General features: G+C 41.4%; 1 protein-coding gene across 1 annotated transcript in view; it reads left to right on the top strand.

The window, feature by feature from the left end:
- The first annotated feature begins 9 nt into the window (after positions 1–9).
- Positions 10–26,197, top strand: part of braf (B-Raf proto-oncogene, serine/threonine kinase) — a 33,359-nt gene continuing 7,171 nt past the window's right edge. The window contains exons 1-15 of the mRNA XM_024285083.2: positions 10–326; positions 8,379–8,480; positions 8,555–8,839; positions 11,438–11,541; positions 16,097–16,199; positions 16,702–16,850; positions 20,220–20,339; positions 20,429–20,588; positions 21,342–21,381; positions 22,892–23,028; positions 23,101–23,218; positions 23,493–23,577; positions 25,138–25,314; positions 25,387–25,433; positions 25,522–25,640. Of these exons, the coding sequence (XP_024140851.1) occupies positions 171–326; positions 8,379–8,480; positions 8,555–8,839; positions 11,438–11,541; positions 16,097–16,199; positions 16,702–16,850; positions 20,220–20,339; positions 20,429–20,588; positions 21,342–21,381; positions 22,892–23,028; positions 23,101–23,218; positions 23,493–23,577; positions 25,138–25,314; positions 25,387–25,433; positions 25,522–25,640 (1,902 nt within the window). The 5' untranslated portion in view covers positions 10–170. The remainder of the gene's footprint in view (positions 327–8,378; positions 8,481–8,554; positions 8,840–11,437; positions 11,542–16,096; positions 16,200–16,701; positions 16,851–20,219; positions 20,340–20,428; positions 20,589–21,341; positions 21,382–22,891; positions 23,029–23,100; positions 23,219–23,492; positions 23,578–25,137; positions 25,315–25,386; positions 25,434–25,521; positions 25,641–26,197) is intronic.

The following is a 26,197-nucleotide window of genomic DNA, read 5'->3' as shown; positions in this document are numbered from 1 at the left end:
TTTTTTTTTTAGGGGGGTGGGTGGGGGTCGCAGTAAAGTGTTAGCGCTAATCTGAGGCGTTCATCCACGGCGGTGGAGGTCGGCAGCTCGGGAGCGGCGTCTCTGTCTCCCCCTCCTGTCCTCAGCCCGCGTTTCCCTCGTATTTTCCAGTCAGGCTCTCGCAGTTTAAAATGGCGGCGTTGAGCAGCGCCGAGTCCCCACCGCCCGTCTTCAACGGAGACGCAGCGGAGCGGGAGTCCGGCAGGGAGCGAGGCCTGGACGGACTGGCCGCGGGCTTGGACTCCTCAAGCCCGTCGGGGATTCCCGGAGGCCCGCAGGATGAGGAGGTAAGATCCGCGGCGGCGCAGGCTCCGAGCGGAACCGCGGAACCGCTGAACCGCCCGGCAGACGCACCGGCGGACGGGCAGGGGCGGAGGATGCGGCCGGCCGGCCGGCCGGGGCAGCGCAGGCCCGCCGCCCAGCCTCGGCGTCTGCCGAGCTCGGCGCTGCGGCAGAGGACGCTCTCTCCGGCGTGTTTATGTCGGGCCTGCTCGCTCTGGTTTGCGGGCTCGCTGCAGCTGCAGCCCGGTGTGACACGAGCACACACACTCGCCGCTGTTGACACAACAAAGACACGCAGTTTGGGAGCTTTGTACCGTGATGTGCGTGCACAGGTTTGATCCCCACCTCCCCGCCCGGACTCCTCTCCTCACGGAGGAGGTGATGGTGAGGATGGAGGGGATGCGGGGCAGCAGGAGTCGTGCTCGTGACGGTCTGTGCGTGAGTTTGTCTCCATAAGCGGCTTTTTTCTGCATATTAAAGGTTGGACAGGCGCCCCCCATCCCCGCTCGCGGGCTTCCCCCCCAGGAGGCTCTGCCACCTGTCTGCGGCGCTGCCCGGCCTGGGTGCGGGTCAGAAGCCTCCAGACAGCAGCTGGATCCTTACAAACTTCATCACGCAGCACACGCACGGAGACGCGCAGCCGTGCGTGAGAGCCCGCAGAGCAGAGGAGCATCTTCAGTGGTCTGCTGGAGATGGATGGAGCTCTATCACAGGAGGCTGTGGGGGATGCTGGTCCACCAGAACCCCATCAGCCGGAGGTCCAAACATGAACTCGGGGACAATAATCACAAATCAGCTCGAAGTTGGCCAAGAAATTCCACTCAAATGTGGGTTAATCTCTGTAGGAACCGGAGAACACCAGCGTTAAAGCTGCAGCATGTGTTTATCAGAACTGGGTCATTGGCGGGTTCTGAACCTGCTCTTTCACCGTAATCACAACTTCTTACTGACATCTGCAGCTCTGGATCTTCTCTTCTCTGCTAACTCATCATGTCTTTCATTTTCCTTCTTCTGACACGGGACTTCCGGAACGTTCTTGAATCATTTCAGCTCAGACTCCAACTTTAAATACTTGACTTATTTTAAGGTGTTTGTTTAGGTCAGGGTTCTCAAACTCAGTTTACCTTGAGGCCACTGAAGGCAGAGTCTGGCTGAGACTGGGCTGTATGGGGTTGTATTTGTGCCAAAAATAGGGTTTTGCACTGTCTATGTCTTTGGTCCATTGTCTATGTCTACTGAACACGTTTATTGAACATTTGTTCATGTCTATGCTATGGATACTAAGCGTTATCTTCTGTGTGTCCTGTGAAATGACAGGAGCTAGCAACTGTTGCTAAGGACTTTTTTGACGACCAGATCCAATGACAATAGCAACTAAAAAAAGTTTCAAGCATAGAGCAAGCTGAAACATCACAAACCAAATACAACGCTATCATCAAGGAAGCGTGGACATGCAGAAGATATTGATTAGTAGACATTGAACTTTCATATTAAGGTTGAGGCCGCAAAATATTGTCTTGGGGGCTGCTAATGGCCTGCGGACCGCAAGTTTGAGACCCCTGGTTTTGGTTCTCCTGACCCCGTAAAAAGTGGGCTGAAGAGTGTTACAGAAGTCCAGCTGCTAGTGAAGAACGTCAGAGACTTCGGTGAGACTAGTTTCATTGATGTGTGTAAGGAGAAACTGAAGGTTCTTCATGTTGTTGTGGTGACAGCTGCATCCATGGTCCTTGTTGTCTTCAAGCTTTGGAGTCTACACAGCTGAGACTTGAGTTGATAGACCTTTCAGTCTTTTTATCTGGAGGAGCCTGAATCTGAGAACTGGAGAGTGAGTGTGGTGTCATCTAGAAAATGATTTACTTTTGGCTCCAATAAAATGAAATAAATTCAGTCACAATTTTTCTTGTGGTACGGATGCCGGCATGTTGGAGCCAGACATTGTCAGCAAGCAATGATTGGTCCGTGTCGGTCTGACTCAACATTTCTATGGCAACCACTCTCAGCAATCACGAATTAGCTTTTTGGAAGGCCACAACCCCAACACTTGAAAGCAAACTCAGGAGAATCTGTCAACCGAACATTTTTAATGCTAGACTGCTTACTGTCATTGAGGCATCTGATTGGTCCATTTATAACATAAATAACTTCCATTAAAGAAAATAATATAATGAAAAAATAGTATTATAAAGAAAATGTTAAAATTTATCAGATCAAAATGTTTATTCTGACCAACAGAATGACTGTTTATTTTTCCATAGAAGTCTATGGGTTTTTGGTTTCTTGGAACCAGCAGTTACTTCCTGTATGGAATGCAATACAGTCAATGACCCCATAGTCTGGACCACCTCTGCAGCCGACCTTGACACAGTTCACTAACGGTGATCGAGCATAGAACAGAAACAACTGGCTGGACTCTGAGGTCAAACCACTCTGAGAACCTGGAACCCAGTCACCACAATGACCATGTTCTCCTTTTCTCTGCCAATGACAAAAAAATGTTAAAAATTTGACTCTGGTCCACTTTGGTGACAGATTTTGAATGTATTCGTTGCAGCAGTTTCACTTTGTGTTATCACAAAAATGATGTATAACAAAGATATTTTTACTAGTCATAGTGTTGATTGAGGAAACAAATGAACTCTGAAGTGTGTCAGCTGAGGCTGGGTATCACTAATGATTTACAGAATTGATTCGACCCATGATTATTTTTTTCAATTTTGAATTTTTACTTAAAGTTTCACACATTCAGATGTTATATTTATAGATTAATACTAAGGTAATCTTTAATATCTGCATACATTTTTAAAACTCACATTTATATCAAATAAACGCTCCAGAACCGGATACAGTTCACACATTGACATGTATTTGTGAAAGTATCACATTATATGATTAACACAATAACATTGATTTTCATGTTTTGCCGATTTAAGAGAAGCGGAAACATTTTTCACCTCCTCATAAAGTTTTGGGATGCCCATGTTGCTTACATGTTTCCGTGTTGGCAACACATAGCAGTCTAAATAAAATTATTAGATCGCAGAACCCACCATTTTAACAACACTATATGGTCTAGATCAGGGGACGGCAATCTTTAGCAGCAAAAGAGCCATTTTGACTTATTTACTATTGATCAAAACCTAGAAGGAGCCGCATAGTCTTACTTTAGCTTTTGGGTTTGTATTCATGACCTTCTTTTTTTAAAATAAAAAGTAATAAATATAAATTAAGTCTATTTTTTGGCACGAACAAAAGCAAAAATATAAAAAGAACCTAGCATCTCTCAAAATGTGAATTTTTTTAAATTTATTTATTTTTACGTTTGTTAGAAGCTCAAATAACTTATTTAAAAAAAAAAAGAAAAACTGTGCCAAACAAGATCATCTCAGTGCAGCTCTGGGTAGCTAGTAACCAATGTTGTGCAGCATGGGATAATGTGCTTTTAACTCATAAAAGCTTTTTACCTTACTTTTTACCAAAGTTTTGTTTTGTATATAAAATCTGTTCATTCTGGAGGTAGAGTTGAACAATAAAGACGTCTTCAGGTCAACAGGATGTAAAAACCTACATAGTTTATCATCTATGTGAACCTCAGACATCAATTTATACATTTAACTAATCTATATTAAATAAATGCTAATTAAGTAATCCCCACTTTTAAAAAATGCTATTTTATTTTTATTTATGTTTTTGTTCTTTTTCCCCTCTTTGTCCTCAGCAGTCTTACACTGCTGGGTTTTGTTATTTTAGTTTGGGGTTGGATCTTGGTAGTCTTAGTTTTTGGTCTTTGTTTGTTTGTTTTCTTTAGGTAGTTTTGGTTAGGGGGAGCTGCTGACTCTGACGGTCGACATGGCTGGATCATCAGTCTCCATGACTTATTTTATGTTTGGTCAAGGAGCCACTTTGGAGAGATAAAAGAGACACATGTAGATCTGGAGCTGCAGGTTGCAGACTCCTGGCCCACACGATATGTATCATCTTATTGCCCAGCACTACCTTAAATATCCACATTGATGAGTCTTCCACCGTCAGTGGGGTTATAACAGAGGTAGAGAGTGAGAAGGACAGCCTCTTCAAACTTCAAACTTTATTAATTTATATAGCGCCTTTCATTCAAACGAAGCTCAAAGCGCTTATCATAAAATCAAATAAAATACATTAAAAAGACAGTGTATTAAAAAGCAAATACACAAAAAAAGAAAAGGACATTTAAACAGAATGGGTACCCCTCCCTTCCCCAGCTTCTCCCACCCTCAGAAAAAAAAAAGGAACTGAACAAAGACTTAAGAACTGCAACTCTGAGAAAACAGTCTGGCTTGGTACTGCTGTGAAGAAACGGTATTACGGGGATCCATCTAATCCATCCAGTCTGACCACAGAGGCCACCGCCGCAGCGCCCATCCAGCACAGACCAGCATAGGGCCCACTCCACAGAGCAGCCCCCAGCTTGACCATGAATTGTCAGAGCATGTAAACTGGGGGGTTCAGGGGGTCAGACAGACTCGTGGAGCAGAGGTCACCAACTTTCATCAGTTCATGGAAGGGGTTTCCATGATGATTTGCTGCGTTCAACCATCCATCTTCGAATGCTGCAGAGTGTGGACGTAAGTTGCTTCTCCATTGGGACAGTGGTTCAAGTTGAAGTGAACCAAACTGCTGGGAATTTGAACCGCCGCTCCATTGGGGGCATCGTTGACTGTTACCAACACAAAGAGAAAAGCAAGAAGAAGAGGGAAATTGGCTTATTGGGTTTATCTGGAATAGTATTATTCAGTAGTAGTATTGGTTGTTATGTAATATTAATGAATAACTGTACCTCCTCCTTGGCAGTTTACTGCAGCCTTTATCAGAGGCTTCAATAGTTTTCAGAGTAGGAGGCTACGCAGAAGAAAGTAAGACGCAATGGTAGCCGAGCAGCGAAGGTCAGATCAGGATGATTTTGACATTTACGTATTTTTATATGCATTTCCAGGGGTCTGGGTTATTATTTCAAATAATTTAAAAGCAGTATAGAAGGGGGATTTAGGACTGAGCTTCTACTCTATCACTGCTGACGACTATGATTTTCCCTCAAACGGTGACTTCCTGTGACTTCTTGTTAAAATGGGGATAAAAAATATGAAGTGACCTCGCCATTTAACGGATCTGCTTCAGCATCCTAAAAGTGGCTTGTCGAGACGCTTTTCTCCTTCAGAATCTTCTGGAATTATTGTGTAAACGGTTGAAAAGTTACAGTATGTAAAAGATTTTGTGCTTAAGCATCACCAGCGACGCCTCAGGTGTTAAAGGGTTAAATCAAATGAGGTCAGCATCAGAAACAAGGAACTATTGTTTACAAAAGATAATATTTTGGTCTCACCACTCAAATATTAAAAAGTACCTTTTTTGGTGCTGAACGCTCAAAACTTTGTCCAACTTTACTACACTCTGACTGCATATAGTATAAAGTAACGACCAATCGACTATTAAATTAGTCGTTGACTATTTAATAGTCGATTAGTCGACTAATTGTCAACTAATCGGCTATTTAGTGGCAGCCCTAGTGGGAATCAAACCAGTGAGTGTGACTGTACCTACAGCGGGCAGCCTCTGGACTGTGAGGGATGAATCTGAGAAAGACTGAAAGCCAGGCGTTCTGAGTACCATCAGTCTGAGCTTCAAACATGAACTCCTCTGAACCTGTGGAAACTGGGTTTCCCCCAGTGGGAGAAGTAAAGTTATTATTTTCTAAATTTAAAGTCCCATTAGCTTCCTGCCACAGACCTGTGATCATAAAACTCTTTCTCTGGATTTGGCTCCTCTTCTTGGGGGTGCCATGTAGTCGTTAAGCCCCTCCAATCCAACCTCTTTGTTGAGAATCAAGCAGGGAGGAATTCATTCCCATGTTTAGTCTTAAGGTTGTCCCGACTTTGAACCCGTAACCTTCCACTCTGTTATGACTGCAAAGGGAGGAGCCAGAGTCTTGTTTAAACCCAAAAATAATGAAGTGTATGTAGACTTGTATGCATTTACAAATCTAGTTCTGATCCATGTTTTTGGTTCTTATCTCTGAGCACAGTGTGCGTTAGATTGGCAATTTTACAGATGCTTTTATTTAATATTTTTTTATTATGCAATATTAGAGCTGGGTATCGATTTATAATTTCCAGAAACGATTTCAATTCGATTCACAAGAGCCTGAATCGATTCGATTCTGATTTTTTTTTTCTAGATTCTTTCAATTCTTCAATTCAATTGAATTTTGAGTTCACACATTTATGCACATTTGCTTAGAAATACATTGATGATCTACCATATGATTTGAATCTATTTATATTAATCTGATCCAGTTCCCATACTGTAAATGTATCAGTGAAATAATGAGATTGTTAATATCATCCAGTGTTACATGGATTCTCTAAAGGAGAAGTTCTAACTAAAATGTTCAGATCATTAACATTGGAAACATTGTTCTGCTTCTCCTGGAGGACGTCTCAGTTTGACCACTAGGTGGAGATCATGCTATAGCATTACAGCTTATTCCCAGAGAAAAAGAAAGTATGAGGAAAAATATTGTGTTTTAGACCAAAAATATTGGTTTTAAAGGAGTTTGGAAAGTTCATACCTGTGAGTAGTGCTGAGCGATCTGTAAAAAAACTGTATATCACGATATACAACAAAGTATATTTTCTGCTATTCTCTGAAGAAAAGTCCTAGGTTGTTTTCCTGACTATTTTAAGTGATAGATAACTGAATAGTAACAATTGAGAATCAAACATTTTAATGCAGCAAAATAAATCAAATGAGAACAAATGTGGCTGATATACAGCAGCCTTCACATTTGTTCCAAAAATCAAAGGTAATTAAATTAATTTGTAAAAAAAAAAAAACTTTTTAAAGTGCAGTTTTTAAAGTGCACAACAGTTACATGTTTCTGAGTAGAAAAAACAAATGTTTCCACAAAATTCTGCTAGAATTACATCAATTGTGTCAACTGTTGAAGAGTTACCAAAAACAATATAAACACTGGAGCTAAAGCTCCAATGTTAAAGCTATTTTTTTTTTCTCAGAACTTAAGTCAGTGAGCGGAAGTTCTGTCTCATTTTTGAATGGAATAAAGAAGCTCTTGCCAGTTTTACTTTCAAAACAGGAAGCTTCACCGACATTTTATTTTGAAGATTTGTTTACTTCTGCTGACAGTCACATTCGGCTTTAAAATCCCACATTATTCTGTATTTCAGAGCAATAAATATTTGATGACACTCTGCTGTATTTATAAAGACCACAAATCGGCGATCTTGGGCATCGTAAATTTTCGCACTCGAATTTTCAGGAGCAGATCGCGAGAATCTGAGTGTTTGGATACTTGTTACAGCAACTTTGGGCTATTTAATGACATATTTGGCGTAATAATTGATCAATATAGGTTAGCAACAATATAAGAGATGGAGGAGAAATGCCACGATAGACTTTTCTATCGCTCAGCAAAACCTGTGAGTTTTTAAAGATGTTTATTTCGTCAGCAATGTATGTTTAGGTCGACCGAGTGTTAGCATTAGCCGTCCTATGGGGAATTCCATTAAATGTTAGCATCAAGCTAGTGGACTTTAGCTTTATGTGCTAAATCAATTTATATTTTTATGAATTTATCATTGATCTGTTAAATCGATTCAAATCGATTAATCGATTTTTTTTTGTTAACCCAGCCCTACATTTCATGACTGATTACCTGGCTCAGGTGTGTCCAGTCAGTTACAACATGCCAGAGCAAGATATGTTAGAAACCATACAGGAATACAGCCCTCGAGGCCTGGAGTTGCCCATGCGCGACCTAAACAGTTTCATTTCCAACCCCTGGTGAATCTGGCCACGTTTTTATTGAGTTGGAGGTTTTTTTTTATATTTCTTTGCTCTCCTATGACCTTCAACAGCACCAAGAGTGTGTATAGGAAATGAACGGACACAGTAAGAGATGATGCCTCAGCGAGACATCATTTGGGTTAGATTGGTACAGGTCTCTAAAAGCAGAACCAAAACACTCCTGGATCATCATAGTTGACCACACTGGTGTGTCTTCACAGATCTGGAACATCAAGCAGATGATCAAGCTGACACAGGAGCACTTGGAGGCTCTTCTGGACAAGTTCGGAGGCGAACACAACCCTCCATCCATCTATTTGGAGGTAAGACCAGTTTGACCAGAACTTTCGTCCGAGTGAAAGCTGGAGGCTGACGTTCTGTCCTGTTGCTCCTGCAGGCCTACGAAGAGTACACCAGTAAGCTGGATGCCCTCCAGCAACGGGAGCAGCAGCTGCTGGAGGCCATGGGGAACGGCGGGGACTTCTGCAGCCCCTCCCCTGTGCCAGCCCTGCTGGAGGTCAAAATGGGAAGCCTGGGGGTCGGAGGAGGCGTACAGGCCTTTTCCTCAGCACCCAACAGCTTAGCGGTCCTCCAGACTCCCACAGACACCGTCCGAGCCAACCCTCGGTCTCCACAGAAGCCCATCGTCAGGGTCTTCCTGCCCAACAAGCAGAGAACAGTGGTAAGTCTGAGGAGTCATTTCCTCAACATCTGTTTTAAATGATTGCAACAAGCATAAATCTCTGTAAGTTCTGCTTTGACTGTGTGGTTCTGATGACCATCAAAGACATTTTATATAACTAAAGACCTCCAACATGAGAGAGACTTTGGTTGAGTCTCAGCAAAGGCTAAAATGTGATGTTTGGGTCCAGCACATTTGCAGCAGAGAGGTTGAGGAAGACGAGTCTGAAGGAAGTTCTGCTTTTTCCTGATATGTAAAACCTCTGAGGGCGTGCTCTGTTTGTCACAACTCCACTTCCTCAGTGGCAGCACGCCAGCGTTTGCATTGTGCTTCAAAGTGGAGATGATGTTCTCAACTCTGCAGCTACCTGGCTGTCAGTGAACAGGACCTCCCATCAGTTCCAACCACACCAGTCCAGGCTAAAAGGCAGTCTGAATTCTCCCTCTACAGCAGGGGGTCAAACTCAATTCCAGAAGGAGCCAAAATCCAAAACACTGCTTAGGTCGTGGCAGAACAAGATAAATATTTACAACTTGTACACTCTACAACTACATTTTTAAAATTTAAAATCGTAACTTTTTAACTTAATTATGAACTAGATATATAGCATTACCTGCAATAATGCTACTGCTGATAGCTGAAGATGCTGAAGCTGATAGCTAAAAAAAACGCTGAAGCTAGTAGCCAGCTAAAATATTAGCTAAAAGCCAAGTTAGCCTAAACAAACAAACAAAAAAAACTTAGGTTAGCCAAAACAGCTAGCATGTAGCTGAAAAAATAGCTAAACTTCAAAATATCCCAAAAAACTGGAAAAATTGCCTAAATTAGCAAAAACAACTAGCATGTAGCCTAAATTTTGTCTAAACTCCAAAACTGCATAAAAAATCTTAGTAAATGCCAAAATAGTCTAAGCAGAATGCCAATTGTTAAAACCTTTAAACTCTAATTTTTTAAAATAATTATGAATAATAAAAATGCAGGAATATTATTCCAGAATAAATCAACTTAAAGCTTAAATAATTTTCAATATTTTACCCTCCATAAAAATGTATTTGGTCAAAATGATACAAATTAGAACTGAGCACAAGATAACATTGGGTCATTTATAATAAAATCAAATGATCTGGAGGGCCGGATCTGGCCCCTGGGCCTTGACTTTGACACACTGCCCTACAGTTTCTCTCTACCCCTACATTTAGCCCTCCAAATGGAGAGTTACGGTGAAATAGTGTCTTCAAATGTGAACCTTACTACTCCTCGATGATGTCATCAATAGTCGCTTGTCAGCTACTTTACCGCATACTTGCCAGTGCTCAGAAAAGACTATAACTTTAAAAAGTCACGCTAAAACAAATTATTACTTGGATTTAAATGTAAACTCTTGTGGTTCAGAGCACATCCACGTGGAGAAATGCGTTTTTCTCCTTCACGGCACAAGCCAGCCCTGAGTCATTACTTAAAAAACATCGGACACTACTACAGCTGCAAATGTCCCTACAACTGAAGTAATAGGGAGGAACCAGATGGGTAGGAGAGGAATTCCGATTTGGCCTAACTCTAAGAATAATGTCTAAACCAGGGGTGTCCAAACCCAGGCCTCGAGGGCTGGTCAACTGCTGGATTTCCAGAAACCCTGCCTTATCTGCTGCGGATTACCTGGACCAGGTGTGCTTAGCCATTATGAAGCTTCAACAGAGAGCAGCCCTCGAGGACTGGATTTGAACACGCCTGTTCTAAACCATCGACTGTAAATGCATGTGTGATGTCACGCATCGAAAATGACGTGCATTCAATTCCAACAAAATTAAGTCAATGTTTTTTTTTTGCAATACGGACACCACCATGTTGGAACCAGGCGACGTCAGTAAACAGTGATTGGTACTCCAAATTGGTCTGAGTAATTGTTGCTATGGCAACCACTCTTGCCAATCAGAAGTGGGCTTGTTGAAGGTCCACACCCCTACCACTGAAAGCAGACCACCCAACATGTTGAGAGCACTTACTTTCCAACACATTCTCACTCACAAATCGCATATTGGCTGGCTGTTGGCCGACGTGGTATCGGATTCAGTACTGGATGCGCACTGGTCCGCTACCGGTACCCTAAACCAGCGTCGTTACCCTAATGCGACTGATACAGGGTCTGGTCCGGTGTCTGGTTAGGATACTGGTGTGCTACATACCGCAGTATTTGACCAGTTCTGGTTCGTACCCCAAAGGTTGGGGACCCATGATTTAATGGGAACAGCCCATACGTCGAAAAACAACAGGTTAGGAACACCCAAGACGTCAAAAAGTGACGTGGAGGGGTCCTTAGCCAAACATCAATATATGACGACTTGAGTGAGAATGTGTTTTTTATTAACCCTCGTGCTCTCTTATGGGGTCCAGATGGCCCCAGCCTTAAATTGACGTGTGATCCGTCCTAAAATTATTATTCTGCCTGAGTAATAAAGCTTTTTATTCTCAATTGTTTTTTTGGCTTCTCGGAGCCAGTGAGTTCTTCCTGTTCGGGATCTAAGGGGGAGGGATCACTCAGTCCAGTTCTCATGTTCAGTCAGAGCCTGGTTGGTCCTCAGTGATGTGTGTGGTCTTCAGGTTCCAGCCCGCTGTGGGATGACGGTGAGAGACTCTCTGAAGAAGGCTCTGATGATGAGAGGACTCATACCCGAGTGCTGCGCCGTCTACAGGATACAGGACGGGTGAGTGTCTGTCACCATCTGTCCCACACAAGGAGCACAAACCGTCCTTTCCTTCTAAGGAGGAGAGCTGTTCAGGTGTGATTGCAGAAATATAGAATGTGATCAGATCGAAGAGACATTCAACAATATATATTTTAATAAAATAACACCTTTGCTGCACGGTGACACAGTGGTTAGCGTCTGCTGTATTGAGCTAGTGACCTCCGGTTTATCAAGCTAGCGAGCTCCGCTTTGGCGAGTTCCGTTGTAGCGAGCTAACCCACTGAATCCCCACTTAAGTCATTGTGAACAAACAGGCGGGACCACCACAGAAACTGTGGACAAACCCAATCAGAGTCCACATTTTCTGCCCACTTTTAAACCACATTGGGCTCACTTGGCCTTGCTGGCTGGGGTATTGTCCACAATCAATGCTTGAAATAAACCCAATCAATCCATTAAAACTTAATTTTTTTAACATAAATATGAAAAAAGACTGGGATATTATTCCTGAATAAATCAACTTAAACCTTAAATAATTTTTAATATTTTACTCTCCAAGCAAAATATTCTGTCAAAATTATCCAATTAGAAATAAAGTAAACGTTAAAAGAAAAACGTTTACATTTCTTTACTTTTATGTTATTTTATATAAAAAATAAAATAAATATAAGAGTCTAAAAATATTTTGCTTTCCATAAAATATATCCTGTCAAAATGATACAAATATGAACATGCTGCAGAACAAAACAAACAAAGCCTGGATACGAAAATATTAGTTTTGCTTTTTTTTCAGCTTTAACAAATCAAATAGGAGTGATAAAAGAGAAATGGCCCTATAAACACACCATATGTATTGTCACATTGCCCAGCACTAGGTTCCAGCAACCCCGTAACTCTCAACAGAAATGTACAGAAATTTGACTAGATGTCCGATCACAACATGTTTACTCCTTTTTTGAGGAGTGATGATTCTTCGATACAGATCTTTGTTTCATTGAGGGGTTTCGGTTGCTAAGGAGGAATCATCAAAGAAGCACGTCTTGTACTTTGGGTTTGTTGTATGTCCTCAACAGTAAATATTGTGATTAACTTTGTCATTCGCTTCAACTTTACGTAGGAGAGCAAAAATGTGCTTCATCAACAGTAGTGCTGCCACAAACAATTATTTTAATAGTCAACTAATCACAGATTGTTTTTATTGATTAGTTGACTAATCGGGTCTTGAACAAAGTGGATAACAAATTAGCCATAAACTGTAGCTTGTTGCTAAAATGTTAGCTAAACTACAAATTAGCATAAAAAAACCTCAGTAGATACCAAATTAGCCGAAAAAGCTAGCACGTTCCTTAAATACTAGCTAAACTTTAAATAACTTAGGATTCCTCAGTAAACTAAATTAGTCAAAAATGTTAGCATGTTGCTAAAATAGAAGCTAAACTCTAAATTAGCCAATAAAAAACTCAGTAGATAACAAATTAGCCAAATAAAAAAGCTAGCTTGTACTAAAATATTATCTAAACTCCAAATTAAAAAAAAAATTACTTTAAAAGATGAAAACATGGCAGATGAATATATTCAAAGACTTGTTGCTAATCTACTTAAAATTTTGAAATTTGAAAGCTCTAATTTATTTTGCATATTTTGCTCAATATTTCAAGAACTATAACATTTCTGAATACCAAAAATACAGCAGTAAAGCCCTGAACGAGCTGAACATTTTCATATCAAGATTACTGAAATTACTGAAAGTGTGATTGAGTTTTAACGTGCTGAAAAACGTACGGAAAGAAGCAGGAGAATCACTGTAGGGTGAATGCTGACTAAACATCAACACAATTAGATGAAATCTGCATCTGAAACAAGGAACTATTTTGCACAACAGATAAAGTTTTGGTCTCATTGACTCAAATATAAAAAAAATGCATTTTTGGTGCTGTGAACGCTTCAACTTTAGTACACTCTGACTCCATATAATATAAAGTAACGACTAATCGAATATTAAATTAGCCGTTGACTATTTTAATAGTCGATTAGTCGACTAACCGTGTCCTCTTATTAGCAAAGCACCACGGGGTCAGAAGACTTCACAACAGTCTTGCTTTGCTTCCTTTGTAACCCTTCGGCTCTCCTTAGCTTGTTTACATTAAAAGTGGCTTTATCTGGACCCCACAAGACAGTGCGCTGAACTTCTTTCTATCATTGATTCTTGAGTTTCACTAATGTCCATGGCAGACATAAAATCCTGTCCACCTTTGTCCACATTTGTCATGGAAGGAATCACACATCAATATGTGGGTGGAGTCATCTGGACCCCAAAGAGAGCAGAAGGGTTTTAAAACATAGGATGTAGTTTGTCAAGTATGTTGTCTTTCTAACATACATTGTCTTGAAAGCGACTTCTGACACACAGGAAATACAGACACAAATCACTTGCATCAACTATCCTATAGAAACCACTTCCAAGCTGTAAAACTGGTTAATTCTCACGATCCATCAGTGTTGTTGAAGATTTTTATTTGAAAATAGACCAAAGCTTACAGAGCATTGTCAATGTCCTGCTTTGGCCTCTCGTGTTATGTCATATCAGGTTTTCGTAATCAAAGCATCTATGTAAAACTCATTGCTTTTGAATGCGACGCAGTGGTGTTCTCACGCTGCGACCACATTTGCACAGAACACATTCACAATGCGCCACATTCAGGCACAATGCAGTCACTTTCAAAGCCTGCAGCACAAGTCGCAGCTGAGTTTACGACGTACCACAGCCACATTTTCATTAAAACATGACGATTTGAACCGCGACACAGTAAAGTTCGGCCACATTTGTACTGAACTGAGCCACGTTTACAACATGTCCCAACTGCTTTCAGACGCTATGCAGTGGAGTTCAATGTCAGCCACATTTGAATGCTATGTAATCACATTCAAAACATCCCACAGCTATGCACCACCAAACAGGAACACATGCAAGCACACTTAGTTGAGTTTAAGCTGGATGCAGTTTGGTTTTAAAGCAGCAGCTTTTGCACGGGATGCAGACATAATAATGCTGAAGCCTTGTTTAAAATAAGATGCTGACAGTAAATACTTTTGAAAACCCCCTCCATTGATCTGTTGATCTATGTTGAAAGTGTTCCCAGTCATCTTTTAATTATGATAATTCTGGTTTTTAGCCAAAATTAGAAAATCTGTGTCGTTTTCTAGAACATAGTGTCTGCAGAGCGGCAGGAGTTCTTTACAAATTCACCTCTGAGTTCTGGGCAGGACTGTTGCCACTAGGGCTGGGTATTGATGATATTTTCTGAACTGATTTGATTCGATTCACAAGAGCGTGGATCGATTCGATTCAGATTTTTTTTTAATTCTTTCAATCCTCTCAATTTGATTCAGTTCAATTCAATTTTGAGTTTACACAATTAGACACATCTGTTTAGAATCACATTAATAATCTGCTATATGTTTTGAAAATATTAAAATTAATCTGATCCAGTTCCCATACTGTAAATGTATCAGTGAAATAATGAGATTGTTAATATCATCCAGTGTTACATGGATTCTCTAAAGGAGAAGTTCTAACTAAAATGTTCAGATCATTAACATTGGAAACATTGTTCTGCTTCTCCTGGAGGACGTTTCAGTTTGACCACTAGGTGGAGATCATGCTATAGTATTACAACTTATTCCAGAAGAAGAAGAAATAAAGAATGAAAGCAAAAAACTGTCCTTTAGACTACAATTAGTTAATTTAAAAAAAAAATTCCTTAAAAGAATTTGGAAAATTCATATAAAGACGCATTACAGTCAGTAACGCATGTTTAGGTGGACCGAGCGTTAGCATTAGCCGTCCTATGGGTAATTCCATTAAACGTTAGCATCAAGCTACCGGTCATTAGCATTATGCGTTAGATTGAACCCTACTTTTATGGATTGATTTTTGATCTATTAAGCTTGAATTGATTCAAACCGATTAATCGATTTCAACCCAGCCCTAGTTGACACGCAGTAACAACTCCCCCCTTCCCCTCCCTGTTGCTGAGAGATCTCTGTTTACACCTTCTCCCACACCTCAACCTAACATGATCAGTGTAACAAAAATGGTGAGCAATATCAGAGCTGTCCAGCTGTGCAGTTCTGATCCAGATTCAGCTCAGACGAGGAAAACAAAGACGTTTCTGGATCTATTGGTCTGTAAGTGTATCAGAATGGAGCGGAGCAGGAGCTTGTTGACCGGCCAAATAAGATTCTAACTTCATTTTTTTGTTGCCTTCTTCTGATTCACAACGATTTGGATAAAGAAATATTCAGCCAATTTTATTTATCCTCCATCATCAGAAAAGTGCTTAAAGAACATGTTAAAAACACTATTTTCACTGGTGTCGGTCTTCACCGCCATTTTCTGAGACCAAATCAAAATACCATGGAAATCAGAGAAGAGCAAATGAGAAATGAGTCTGAGAGCACAGCAGGTCAGGCCGGTTTTCTGTGGAAACCACAGTGGGGGCAGATCGGTGTGGCAATGTGTTTGGCAACGGTCTGCAACTTCTCCTCTCAAGCACTTTCACTTTTCTGTCAGAGAGAAGAAGCCCATTGGCTGGGACACGGACATCTCCTGGCTGACGGGGGAAGAGCTGCATGTGGAAGTGCTGGAGAACGTGCCGCTCACCACCCATAACTTTGTAAGTATGGGGGGAGGGTCCTCTGGTCACACGCAAGACAGCGTCAGAATCGATCTGAAGCCGGAAGCGGAAATCGTAACTTTAGCCGGTTGCATAAGCGGAAATTTCCTGAATTTTAGAAAACATTTTCAAAATTATATTTTAAAACCTTTTACTCTTTTGAATGTGAATAAACGGTAACTACTTTTTTCTCTGTAAATTAGCCGATCAGAGCCGCTAAAATGTCGTTTTTTTCTCAGTGAATCAGCTGATTAGAACTGTGAAATTACGTTTTTCTTTCTGTGACACTTGCTGTCACAGAGAAAAGAGAGGAAAAAAAAGGGGGGGAAAGGTCAAAAGCCAGAAACTAAATTTTGGTTGCGGCCGGCTCCGGCAGGAGGAGGAACTGCCGCCTATTAATTTTTGAGCACCATATTTTTTCTGTGTAGCCAGACTCTCTTGTCTGAGTTTCGAAGCAGTGTTCCTGTCTGACCTTTCAACCTTCTGTCCATGTGCTCCACAGGTGAGGAAGACCTTCTTCACTCTAGCCTTCTGTGACTTCTGCAGAAAGCTGCTCTTCCAGGGTTTCCGTTGTCAGACCTGCGGCTACAAGTTTCACCAGCGCTGCAGCACCGAGGTCCCCCTCATGTGTGTGAACTACGACCAGCTTGAGTAAGTCCAGAGAGTCCTCCAAACGCCTTCAGGTGTGGAGGAAGGAGGGACCCACCTCACTTGTGTTCTTGTGGGCGTGTGTCCGCCATGTTTGTTCTGAGCTGCAGACACAGCTGCACGCTGGATGCATTTGGTGGTTTGACGCTGGGTTCACACCAGAAGCAGAGTGCGCACAGAATCTGCTTCACCTCCAGTTCACACCAGACGATATAATATTGACATGCGCTTCTGCTCAGCTGTGATTATTTAGAGCTTCTGCAATTAATTTGACTTGTCACCATCTGGTCTCTGCCTCTCTCTAGTTGATTGTGGTTTTAGATACCCAAACCACCCCAGCCCCGCTCCGTAGTCTGCCCACTACATTGATCTGTGTTTTTTTTTCAGTCATGTGACTCCTCAGAAAAACCCTGACAGCTCAAGATGCTTGTATGAAACTTTTGCTCCCAAAGGGAATTTCCCAGGAGGGGAGCGCATCCGGCCTGTCCAAACACACACTCAGAGCGTGCCTGCATGGAGAAATGGCATCAGCTGACTCAGAAGTGGCTGCAAAATATCCTGATAATTGCAGAGAATAATTATCATCCGGAGCAGGTGTTTATTATAGATCAGGGGTCACCAACCTTTTTGAAACTGCGGGCTACTTCATGGGTACTGAATCATACGAAGGGCTACCAGTTTGAAATAATAAATTTGCTTAGTTTGCCTTTAGTTATTCATTATTAATAATAATAATGATACTGCAAAAGTGCGTCTGTAGATGAAACAATGAGGAAAGGAGGAGGAGGAGATCCTGCGCGATTCTGTATGACCCGCAATTAATAAAGCGCTTTGGCGCTCCAGGACCTCTTGGTGCCCCGGCTGTGCAGCGCTCAGATCAGACACTTCATACCGAGAAGCGCATTATTTTGAAAAAAGTGTTTCCGTTACAGTTTTGCAAAAAAATTTTTTTTTTTTTTGAAACTGTGGTGTTTCCATTAGGAGAATTTATTATCCAAATTCCAATTTGCAAAATTTCAGAGTTAATGGAAATGCAACTATTGATTATCTCGTTAAGGAGAAAACGATTTAAAAAAAGAAAAATAGTGGGACAGGCCGTTTTTGGCTTCAGAAATAATGAACATATATCTTTAACATGTTTTAATGTTTAATTCTTTATAAAGGCAGGTGTGATTTAAAAAAATTGCATCACAATAAAATAAAATTTTCGAGCAGCTCACAAGTGAGTTGTGCTATTTTTAGAAGAGGCCTGCGGGCGACTGATGTGGAGCTCGCGGGCGACGTGTTGGTGACCCCTGTTATAGATGAAACTGGAAAATTCTGAATAGAGGTGCCCTCTCGCACTTAACTGATGAAGGAGGAAGCATGCACTTTTTTGAAGCACAGAGAGATGGAGTACAAAGTACAAAGTCCATTATTCTGGAAAAAAAAAACTATTTATGCTGAGCAATACTCCATTTTTCTTTAATATGGTTGCTGCCCTGAATGCGCCGCCCGTGGAGGACTGCGACGTTTCGCGTCTGATGTGAACTTCACCATAGGTTAACAAAGGTCTGCAACCTTTAACGCTGAAAGAGCCATTTGGTCCAGGTTCTTATGGACCAAAAGTCAGCAAGAGCCACAAAGTTTCACCTCAAAAGGAGAAAAATACATTTTATTATTTTTTTTGTGGCCATTAAGCCATTCAGTTATAAAATAAAGCCTTGAAATGTTCTCTACCACTGAGTTTTTCTAAATATAATAATTTTAACTTCTTTTTGACAATAGCACATTCAAGTTCCTTTCAAAATAAACACATCCTGTGTTTAATCAGATCCTTAATCAGATACTTAAAAATGCAAGAAACATGAGATTTTCGATTATTAACTTTTGTGTTCCTTCATCTTCTTCTTTTACTAGTGAATAAAAGCATAACATTAGTGTAGAATCCAAATTATTTTAAAATCCTTACATGTAAATGCAATAAGATGTCACTCTGATTATAAACCACTCTGACAGTAGATTAAACCTTTTACCATCATTTGATCAGTTGGGCCTTTCTGACAAGTCAAAAACCTAAACGTAAATTCATTAAGTATCGTATTTTCCCAGAGTATAAGTCATTGTTTTTTTCATAGTTTAGCCAGGGGTGCGATTTATTTGCGATTTTTATTTATTTTTTATTTTATTTTTTCAAACATAAATTGGCTCATATATTTGTTATTTTTCCACTAGCAACCGGTTCCCCTTTAGCGGTTGTTATTACTAACAACCACTAGAGGCCGCTGTATTTTCTTCAAACAATGCCAGAAGAAGTGTCGTCCAAAACAAACTAGGAGGATAATCTGATTGTTTTCCTCTTAAATACTTGATGCTTTGACATCAAAGTATTATTATTCTTGACATGGGAAATATAAAAGTGCGATTTATATTCCAGAGCAACTTATACATGGTTTTCTTCTTCTTGTTTATACTTGTTTTTGCTTTAGCGACTTACACTCCAGTGTGATCTGGAATCCACAAAATATGGTTGTTAAATTTGAAGTTTTCTTCAAAGCCAAAGAGTCACAATGGAAGAATAAAAGAGCCGCTCCAGAGCCTCAGGTCGCCATAGGTCAGGAGTCGGCAACCTTTAACAGTAAAAGAGCCATTTTGCTTTCTACTGATCAAAACCTAGAAGGAGCTGCATAGTCTTACTTCAACTTAATTTAATTTAATTCATGACCTTTTTTTTTTAATAAGAAATATGAATTATGCCTTTTTCTGGAATAAACAAAAGAAATAATATAAAAAGAACCTAGCATCTCTCAAATGGATTTTTTTTAACTTATATCTATGTTCACCTCAGACATCAATTTATACATTTAACTAATTTAAATTCAATAAATGCTATTTCATTACTCTTTTCATTTATTTTGTCCCTTTTCCCCTCTTTGTCCTCAGCAGTCTTACACTGCTGGGTTTTGTTATTTTAGTTTGGGGTTGGATCTTGGTAGTCTTAGTTTTCAGGCTTTGTTTGTTTTCTCTAGGTAGTTTTGGTTAGGCAGCCATTATCAGGAGCTGCTGACTCTGACGGTCGACATGTCTGGGTCAGCAGTCTCCATGACTTATTTTATGTTTGGAGCCACAATGGAGAGATTAAAGAGACACATGTGGATCTGGAGCCGCAGGTTACAGGCCCTTCCCGTAGATTATTAAGGGCGCTGAATGGAAGCGGGCTCTTTTCTACGTGGGGTGTGGACTGGACGTAATCCTCAAATCCAACCCCTTAATGCTGAGGGTCAAGCAGGGTGGCACTCTGTCCCATTTTTAGTCTTTTAACTTCTTCCAGTCTCAGGGCCACTGAGCTGGTTAATGGCTTGAGGTTCTCATGATCTCTCATTTTTCCTGCAGTTTGTTGCTTGTCTCAAAGTTCTTCGAGCATCACCCGTTCAGCCAGGAGGAGGTGTCCTCAGAGGGAACCACCCCGGTGTCTGAAGTCTGTCCACACCTCCCCCTCACCGACTCCACGGGGTGAGTCTTCCTCCCCCTCCTTTCCTGAGAGATTCTGCACCCGAGTGGGAACTGAAGCTCATGGATCTGCTCCTGTGTTCCGTCTTCAGGTCTATATGTCACCCCACCGTGTCGCCCTCCAAGTCCATCCCCATCCCGCCTAGTTACCGACCCAACGAGGAAGACCACCGCAACCAGTTTGGCCAGCGGGACCGCTCGTCCTCGGCCCCCAACGTCCATATCAACACCATTGAGCCTGTCAACATCGATGTGAGTTCCTGCAGTTTCTGCTTCACAGACGGTGAAGTCCACACCCAACAGTGACCTACACAACCAGGATCTGTATGGAGGAAATGAGTATCACCCGATTTATACGTTACTTAGGATTTGTGCGTTCATAATCCTTGATTTGTAACTCATACAATACATTTTGTGCATAAGTACAAAAATTACAAAATTCAAAAAAATACAATTACACATGCACAAATTAAAATGACAGCTTATACATGTAAATCTTAAAAAAATTATGCACAAATCACCTCTTATGGACACAAAACCCCAGTTACGCACGAACCTGTGGTGAGGCTCTTTTCACGACTCAGAGATTAAAGTGATGTGTTATAGTATTGATAGAACGCTGGTTCATCAGCGTTTTCTTATCAGCTGTTTTGAACTTAGATAAAATATGAATAATAATAATAATAGGTGAATCATATCCGGTAAAACTGGACATTTTCCTATTTTCTTAAACAGATATGCCCGATAATTAATATAAAAAAAAGTCTAAACAAGCGTTTTAAGAAGATTTATCCTTTTAAAGATAAAAATATTTCCCAGAACTGATGGCTTCCTGACAGTGCCTCCAACACGGAGCTCTGTCCCGAGCGCTGGTCTCGGTCATGGGGATAGCAGGCGTATGTCCATGTGAACGCGGCTAATGAAAAATCCATTTACATTTCGTCTGTGATTCAGCAGAACTTCAGTCTGTTTCCTCTGACCGATGTTTTTTCTTCCTCGTTTCAGGACCTTATTCGGGATCAGGGCCTGCAGAGGTCTGATGGAGGTGAGATCGCCGTCTTTATCTTTCCAGTCGTGTACCCCAACTTCTGCGTGTCTGCATGTTTGGTTTCTTCGTTCCATGGGGCTTCTTGCACCCCTGTCATCCCTCACCTTCACCTAAAACTCAACTTCATTTCTAAAGGCTGCTATGCCAACACATTCTCACTCTCAACTCATCATATATGGTTCAGCCTCCTTGACGTTTTAGGTGTCCCCAACTTTTTTCAATGTGCTGCCTGATCCCATTAAATCAGGGATCCACAACCCCCTGGGATGAAAAGCGGTACCGGTCCGCCGTCTGAGGGCCGCTTGGTACCGTGCCACTAACAGGGAAAAAATGCTTACGCTAACTTTTTATTTTCTGATTCTTTAGGAAGGTTTATTTTGGAAAACTAGTGGATTCTGTTCACTACATCTACCTGTCCGTCCAAGTCACGTGACATAGCACAGCTGCTTGCTCGGACCACTAGCATAGCTAAAAGCTAAGAAAAAACAAACAAAAAATCTCATTTGTAAAGTTTCTTTGGAGAAAATGAGCCAGTAAGGAATATGGCGTTATTTATTAGTTGATTTATTTTTGAGCTTATATACCCTTTATGAATAAAATTAATGTTAAATTGTTACATCATCACCTTGAGGGGCGGGGCAACTGTCAAAATGACTTTGATGGATGGTGTAGGGCAACTGTGTCAAAGTTAAGGCCCGGGGGATTATAACAGGTAATGTTATATATTTAGTTCATAATAATGTTAAAAAGTTACAGTTTTAAAGTTTAAAAAATGTAGTTTTAGAGTGTTCAATAAATGTTGATCCTGTTCGGCCCGCGACCTAAGGTGTGTTTTGGATTTTGGCCCCTTGTGCGATTGAGTTTGACACTCCTGCTTTAGGTGATGAGCTCCAAATCAAGCAGGAGGTCATGAGAGTAAACAGTGAAGGAGCACAGATGCTTTTATGCAAACGTTCTGATCATATGGCACAAACATACAAGAACCCGAAAACAGGAAGTGTCAGTTTGTGCGCTGCACACTCTGTTATGAGGAACTGTTCTGGATCACAGAATGTTCAATTACGCTGCTGGAGTGAACTGAAGCGGCGTGTCACATAAGTCGAGTGACTTCTTCTTTCAGGACTCCATCCAGGCTTCAGGCCTGAATCCTGAGAGCTTTAGTCCTCGGACTGAAGACCCCCTTCTTTTAAACTAGGGTATAAATAAGCAAAATAAGCAAAAACTGTACAAAAACACACCTCATGATGGCAGATTATTCACCCAAACAGTTGAGAATTCAAAGAACTTTATTAAATTGAAAAGACTCACAAAAGTGACTCCTTTAACCAAATGAAGCAGAATTTGCCCTTAAGCATGCAGGTCCTTTATGTGACCTTAACGGTCTTCTACCTGAAGCAGACTCATTTCTGCAGCTAGACCTCAGATTACAGAACCAAACTGTCATGTTCTAAATCTCAAATCCAGCACACCTGATCCCCCTTCTTCTTTAATCCTCCTCCTTCCTCAGGCTCCACCACCGGTCTATCAGCCACGCCCCCAGCCTCGCTACCGGGCTCGCTGACCAACGTCAAAGTTCCACAGAAGTCGCCGTGTCAACAGAGGGAGCGCAAGTCGTCTTCCTCCTCCGAGGATCGCAATAAGATGGTGAGAGGCGTCAGTCAGTGAGGCGCTGTGGCGCTGAGCGTGGTCGTTCTGACTTCCTGTCCTCTGGAACAGAAAACCCTGGGCAGGAGAGACTCCAGTGACGACTGGGAGATCCCAGAAGGCCAGATCACTCTGGGTCAGAGAATAGGCTCGGGCTCCTTCGGGACCGTCTTTAAGGGAAAATGGCACGGTACGAACCCCATCGGCGCTATTTATGAGTCATGTGACATGTCTGCTCACCTGCAAGCCAAAACAGTCCAAGATGGCCGCTCAGACTGGAACCTCTGTCTAGCTCAGAACACCATCAGTCTGTCCGTCTTTAGGGTTTCATTCAGAAGGTTTCGTCAGTTTGTAGTTCAGATGTAATCTTCCATTATCAGTCCAATCTTATTGAACTACAGTTTCTAGTTTAACATAAACTGTTATATAAACTATAAATGTTGGCGTATGTACTCCGGTCTCAGGTGACGTGGCAGTGAAGATGCTGAACGTCACCGATCCCACTCCACAGCAGCTCCAGGCCTTCAAGAATGAAGTGGGCGTCCTCAGGTAACTCCACAACACATAAACTCCAGCAGGGTAACTGTGCAGCAGGGATGGAGCGATTCAGTCAAGACACGATTTGATTCACACTATTAAAGTCACAATTTTTATTTTTCTCAACACAATGAATTAAAGGTATTTTAATGGAAAGTATGTTTTCTTTTTGCCCCTTACATCAAACTATGTGTTTTCCTACTAACAGAAATGATTCAATACAAATAAACAATTATACTGTATACCGAAATGATCACAAATCCTTTCATACTCTGTTCATGTTGTTCTCCTCGTGTGATGGACCGCTCCACGCCTGCTCAGTGCAACCCCCCCATCCAGCCGCTGCGCGTGCACTAGGGCTGGGGGATACGGCTAAAAAAGAAAATCACGATTTTTTCCATTTTATTTCCTGATTTCAATTTTATCACGATTTCTTTAAAATAAATTCAAATTGACAAAAATGGAATTGTAATAATTTTAGTTGAAAGAAGTAAACACATTTTGAACAAATATTTATATTCATTCAAATTAAATAGTTATTATCTATTAAGATTAATCTGTAAATAGTGCAAGAATTGTGCATTCTACTGCTACAGATAATGCATTGCTGTCAAATGAGCGGCTTTAAATATCTGTGAGATTTTATTTTGCCTCTGTGCTAAAATCCATAGCATGTCTAGCATGAGTTGCTAGCACCCACTTTAGCACACAGTTCACGGTTCCCAGCCTGATTTCTCTCTATTAAAATGTGATTCCTGTCCTGTGATGATTCCTCTCCATTGGATTATTTTGTTGTCAAGGTTTTTGAAGTCGATCGCAAAACACTGCGTCTCCTTTTGTCACTTTTTCGGACCTCCGTCATTCATTACTCGAGAATACTCGATCCATAATGATGGCGCACGTCTATCACGCCGTATGTCACGTGACTTCTAATCCAGTAATATATGTCATTGATTACAAGAGAAAACACCGAGGAGGAAGAGGAGCAGCAGGAGCTCAGATTTAAAGTCACAGCAGTCAACAAGCTTTTGCCTTCTCGCTCTTGTAGCTTTTCATAGAAGATTCTGATAAAACCATCTCTCAAAAATGACAGATCGTCAGCGTTGGAGATCGTAAGACGGTTTTATATCATCATATTGCCCACCCCTAGCGTGCACCTTTGCGTACTCGCACTCAGCACAAATGACTGTTCACGTGCAGCTTGCAGAGAAAAAAAGACAGAAGGTGCTCACACACCGGCTGCGTTGGGGCGCATTCAAGCATCACTTTCAATGAAAAGTCAACGAAAACGTGCGTTTTTATCAGGCTCACTCACAGGCGTGCACTCAGCATCACAGGTGCATACATACTCAGCCTCACAGGCGGGCACACACTCACAGCAAGCCTGCATGGAGAAATGTCATCAGCCCGAATTTCTAAATTTAGGCACCGGCTGAGATAAACCAATGTTTTTTAATTTTCTGCACTGATGAACATGTTGACGAGTTTGAATGTTTTTTTTTTTTTAATGAATTCACAAAGAATCGTTACATTCTTACAGTTCAGAGTCTAACCGAAGTGTGTTTGCATCAGGAAAACGCGTCACGTGAACATCCTACTGTTCATGGGCTACACCACCAAGCCCCAGCTGGCCATCGTGACCCAGTGGTGTGAGGGCTCCAGTCTGTACCACCACCTGCACATCATCGAGACCAAGTTTGAGATGATCAAGCTGATCGACATCGCACGACAGACCGCCCAGGGCATGGAGTGAGTCCCTCTACAGCTGCCTGTGAACTGATGCATGCAGTTACCCATAATGCCCTCTGCTTCTGTCCTCAGCTACCTGCACGCCAAGTCCATCATCCACAGAGATCTGAAGAGCAACAGTATCCTTTCTGCCTGCTCAGAGTTGGTCTGTCTGATGGTGGGAATGTCCTCCAGTGAAAACATCTCCTTGACCTGATTGCCTCCCAGATATCTTCCTACATGAAGACCTGACCGTGAAAATTGGAGACTTTGGCCTGGCCACGGTCAAATCGCGCTGGAGCGGTTCCCACCAGTTTGAACAGCTATCTGGTTCCATCCTTTGGATGGTTGGTTACCACCTTCTCCCCAGCTCGCCTCTTAGTCACATGCACCCATGGGGGGAGGGGGGGTTGACCTGTACGGGGGGTTTTTGGTACATAGATGTCATAGAGAGGAGTGGCCACATCCTAAAGGGAGTGTCTTACAGTTGCCTGGAGGTGACGACACGAGCCTCAAGGGACGTCGTGAAAATGAAACGTACTAGTCTTGTACTTGTGTATGGTGAAGTATGAGTGATTAGTATTAGAATTATTAGTAGGTGTGAGTACTGGACTATAAATACTAGGCAAAACTTTGGTCAAAATTCTGATCTTTTCTGATCTCTGAGTTTATTTTATGACTTTGAATTACATTTTATCTTTTGTTGCATAACAATTGTTAGTAGCTATTCAAAGGGGGTTGTCTAAAATATATTAATGTGTAAAAAAGATGATGGATCATCAAAGTAAACCTGAAGTATAACGAGAGAAAATGTCATTTTTTTCTCGTGTTGTTTACAAATACATTTGCTTTACTTGAATCTTCCTGTTTGGGACAGGAAGTCTTTTATTTTGAAAGAAAGTCA

Source organism: Oryzias melastigma, linkage group LG19 (assembly GCF_002922805.2).
Source record: "Oryzias melastigma strain HK-1 linkage group LG19, ASM292280v2, whole genome shotgun sequence".
Classification (NCBI taxonomy): Eukaryota; Metazoa; Chordata; class Actinopteri; order Beloniformes; family Adrianichthyidae; genus Oryzias; species Oryzias melastigma.
This window is presented reverse-complemented; position numbering and strand designations above follow the sequence as displayed.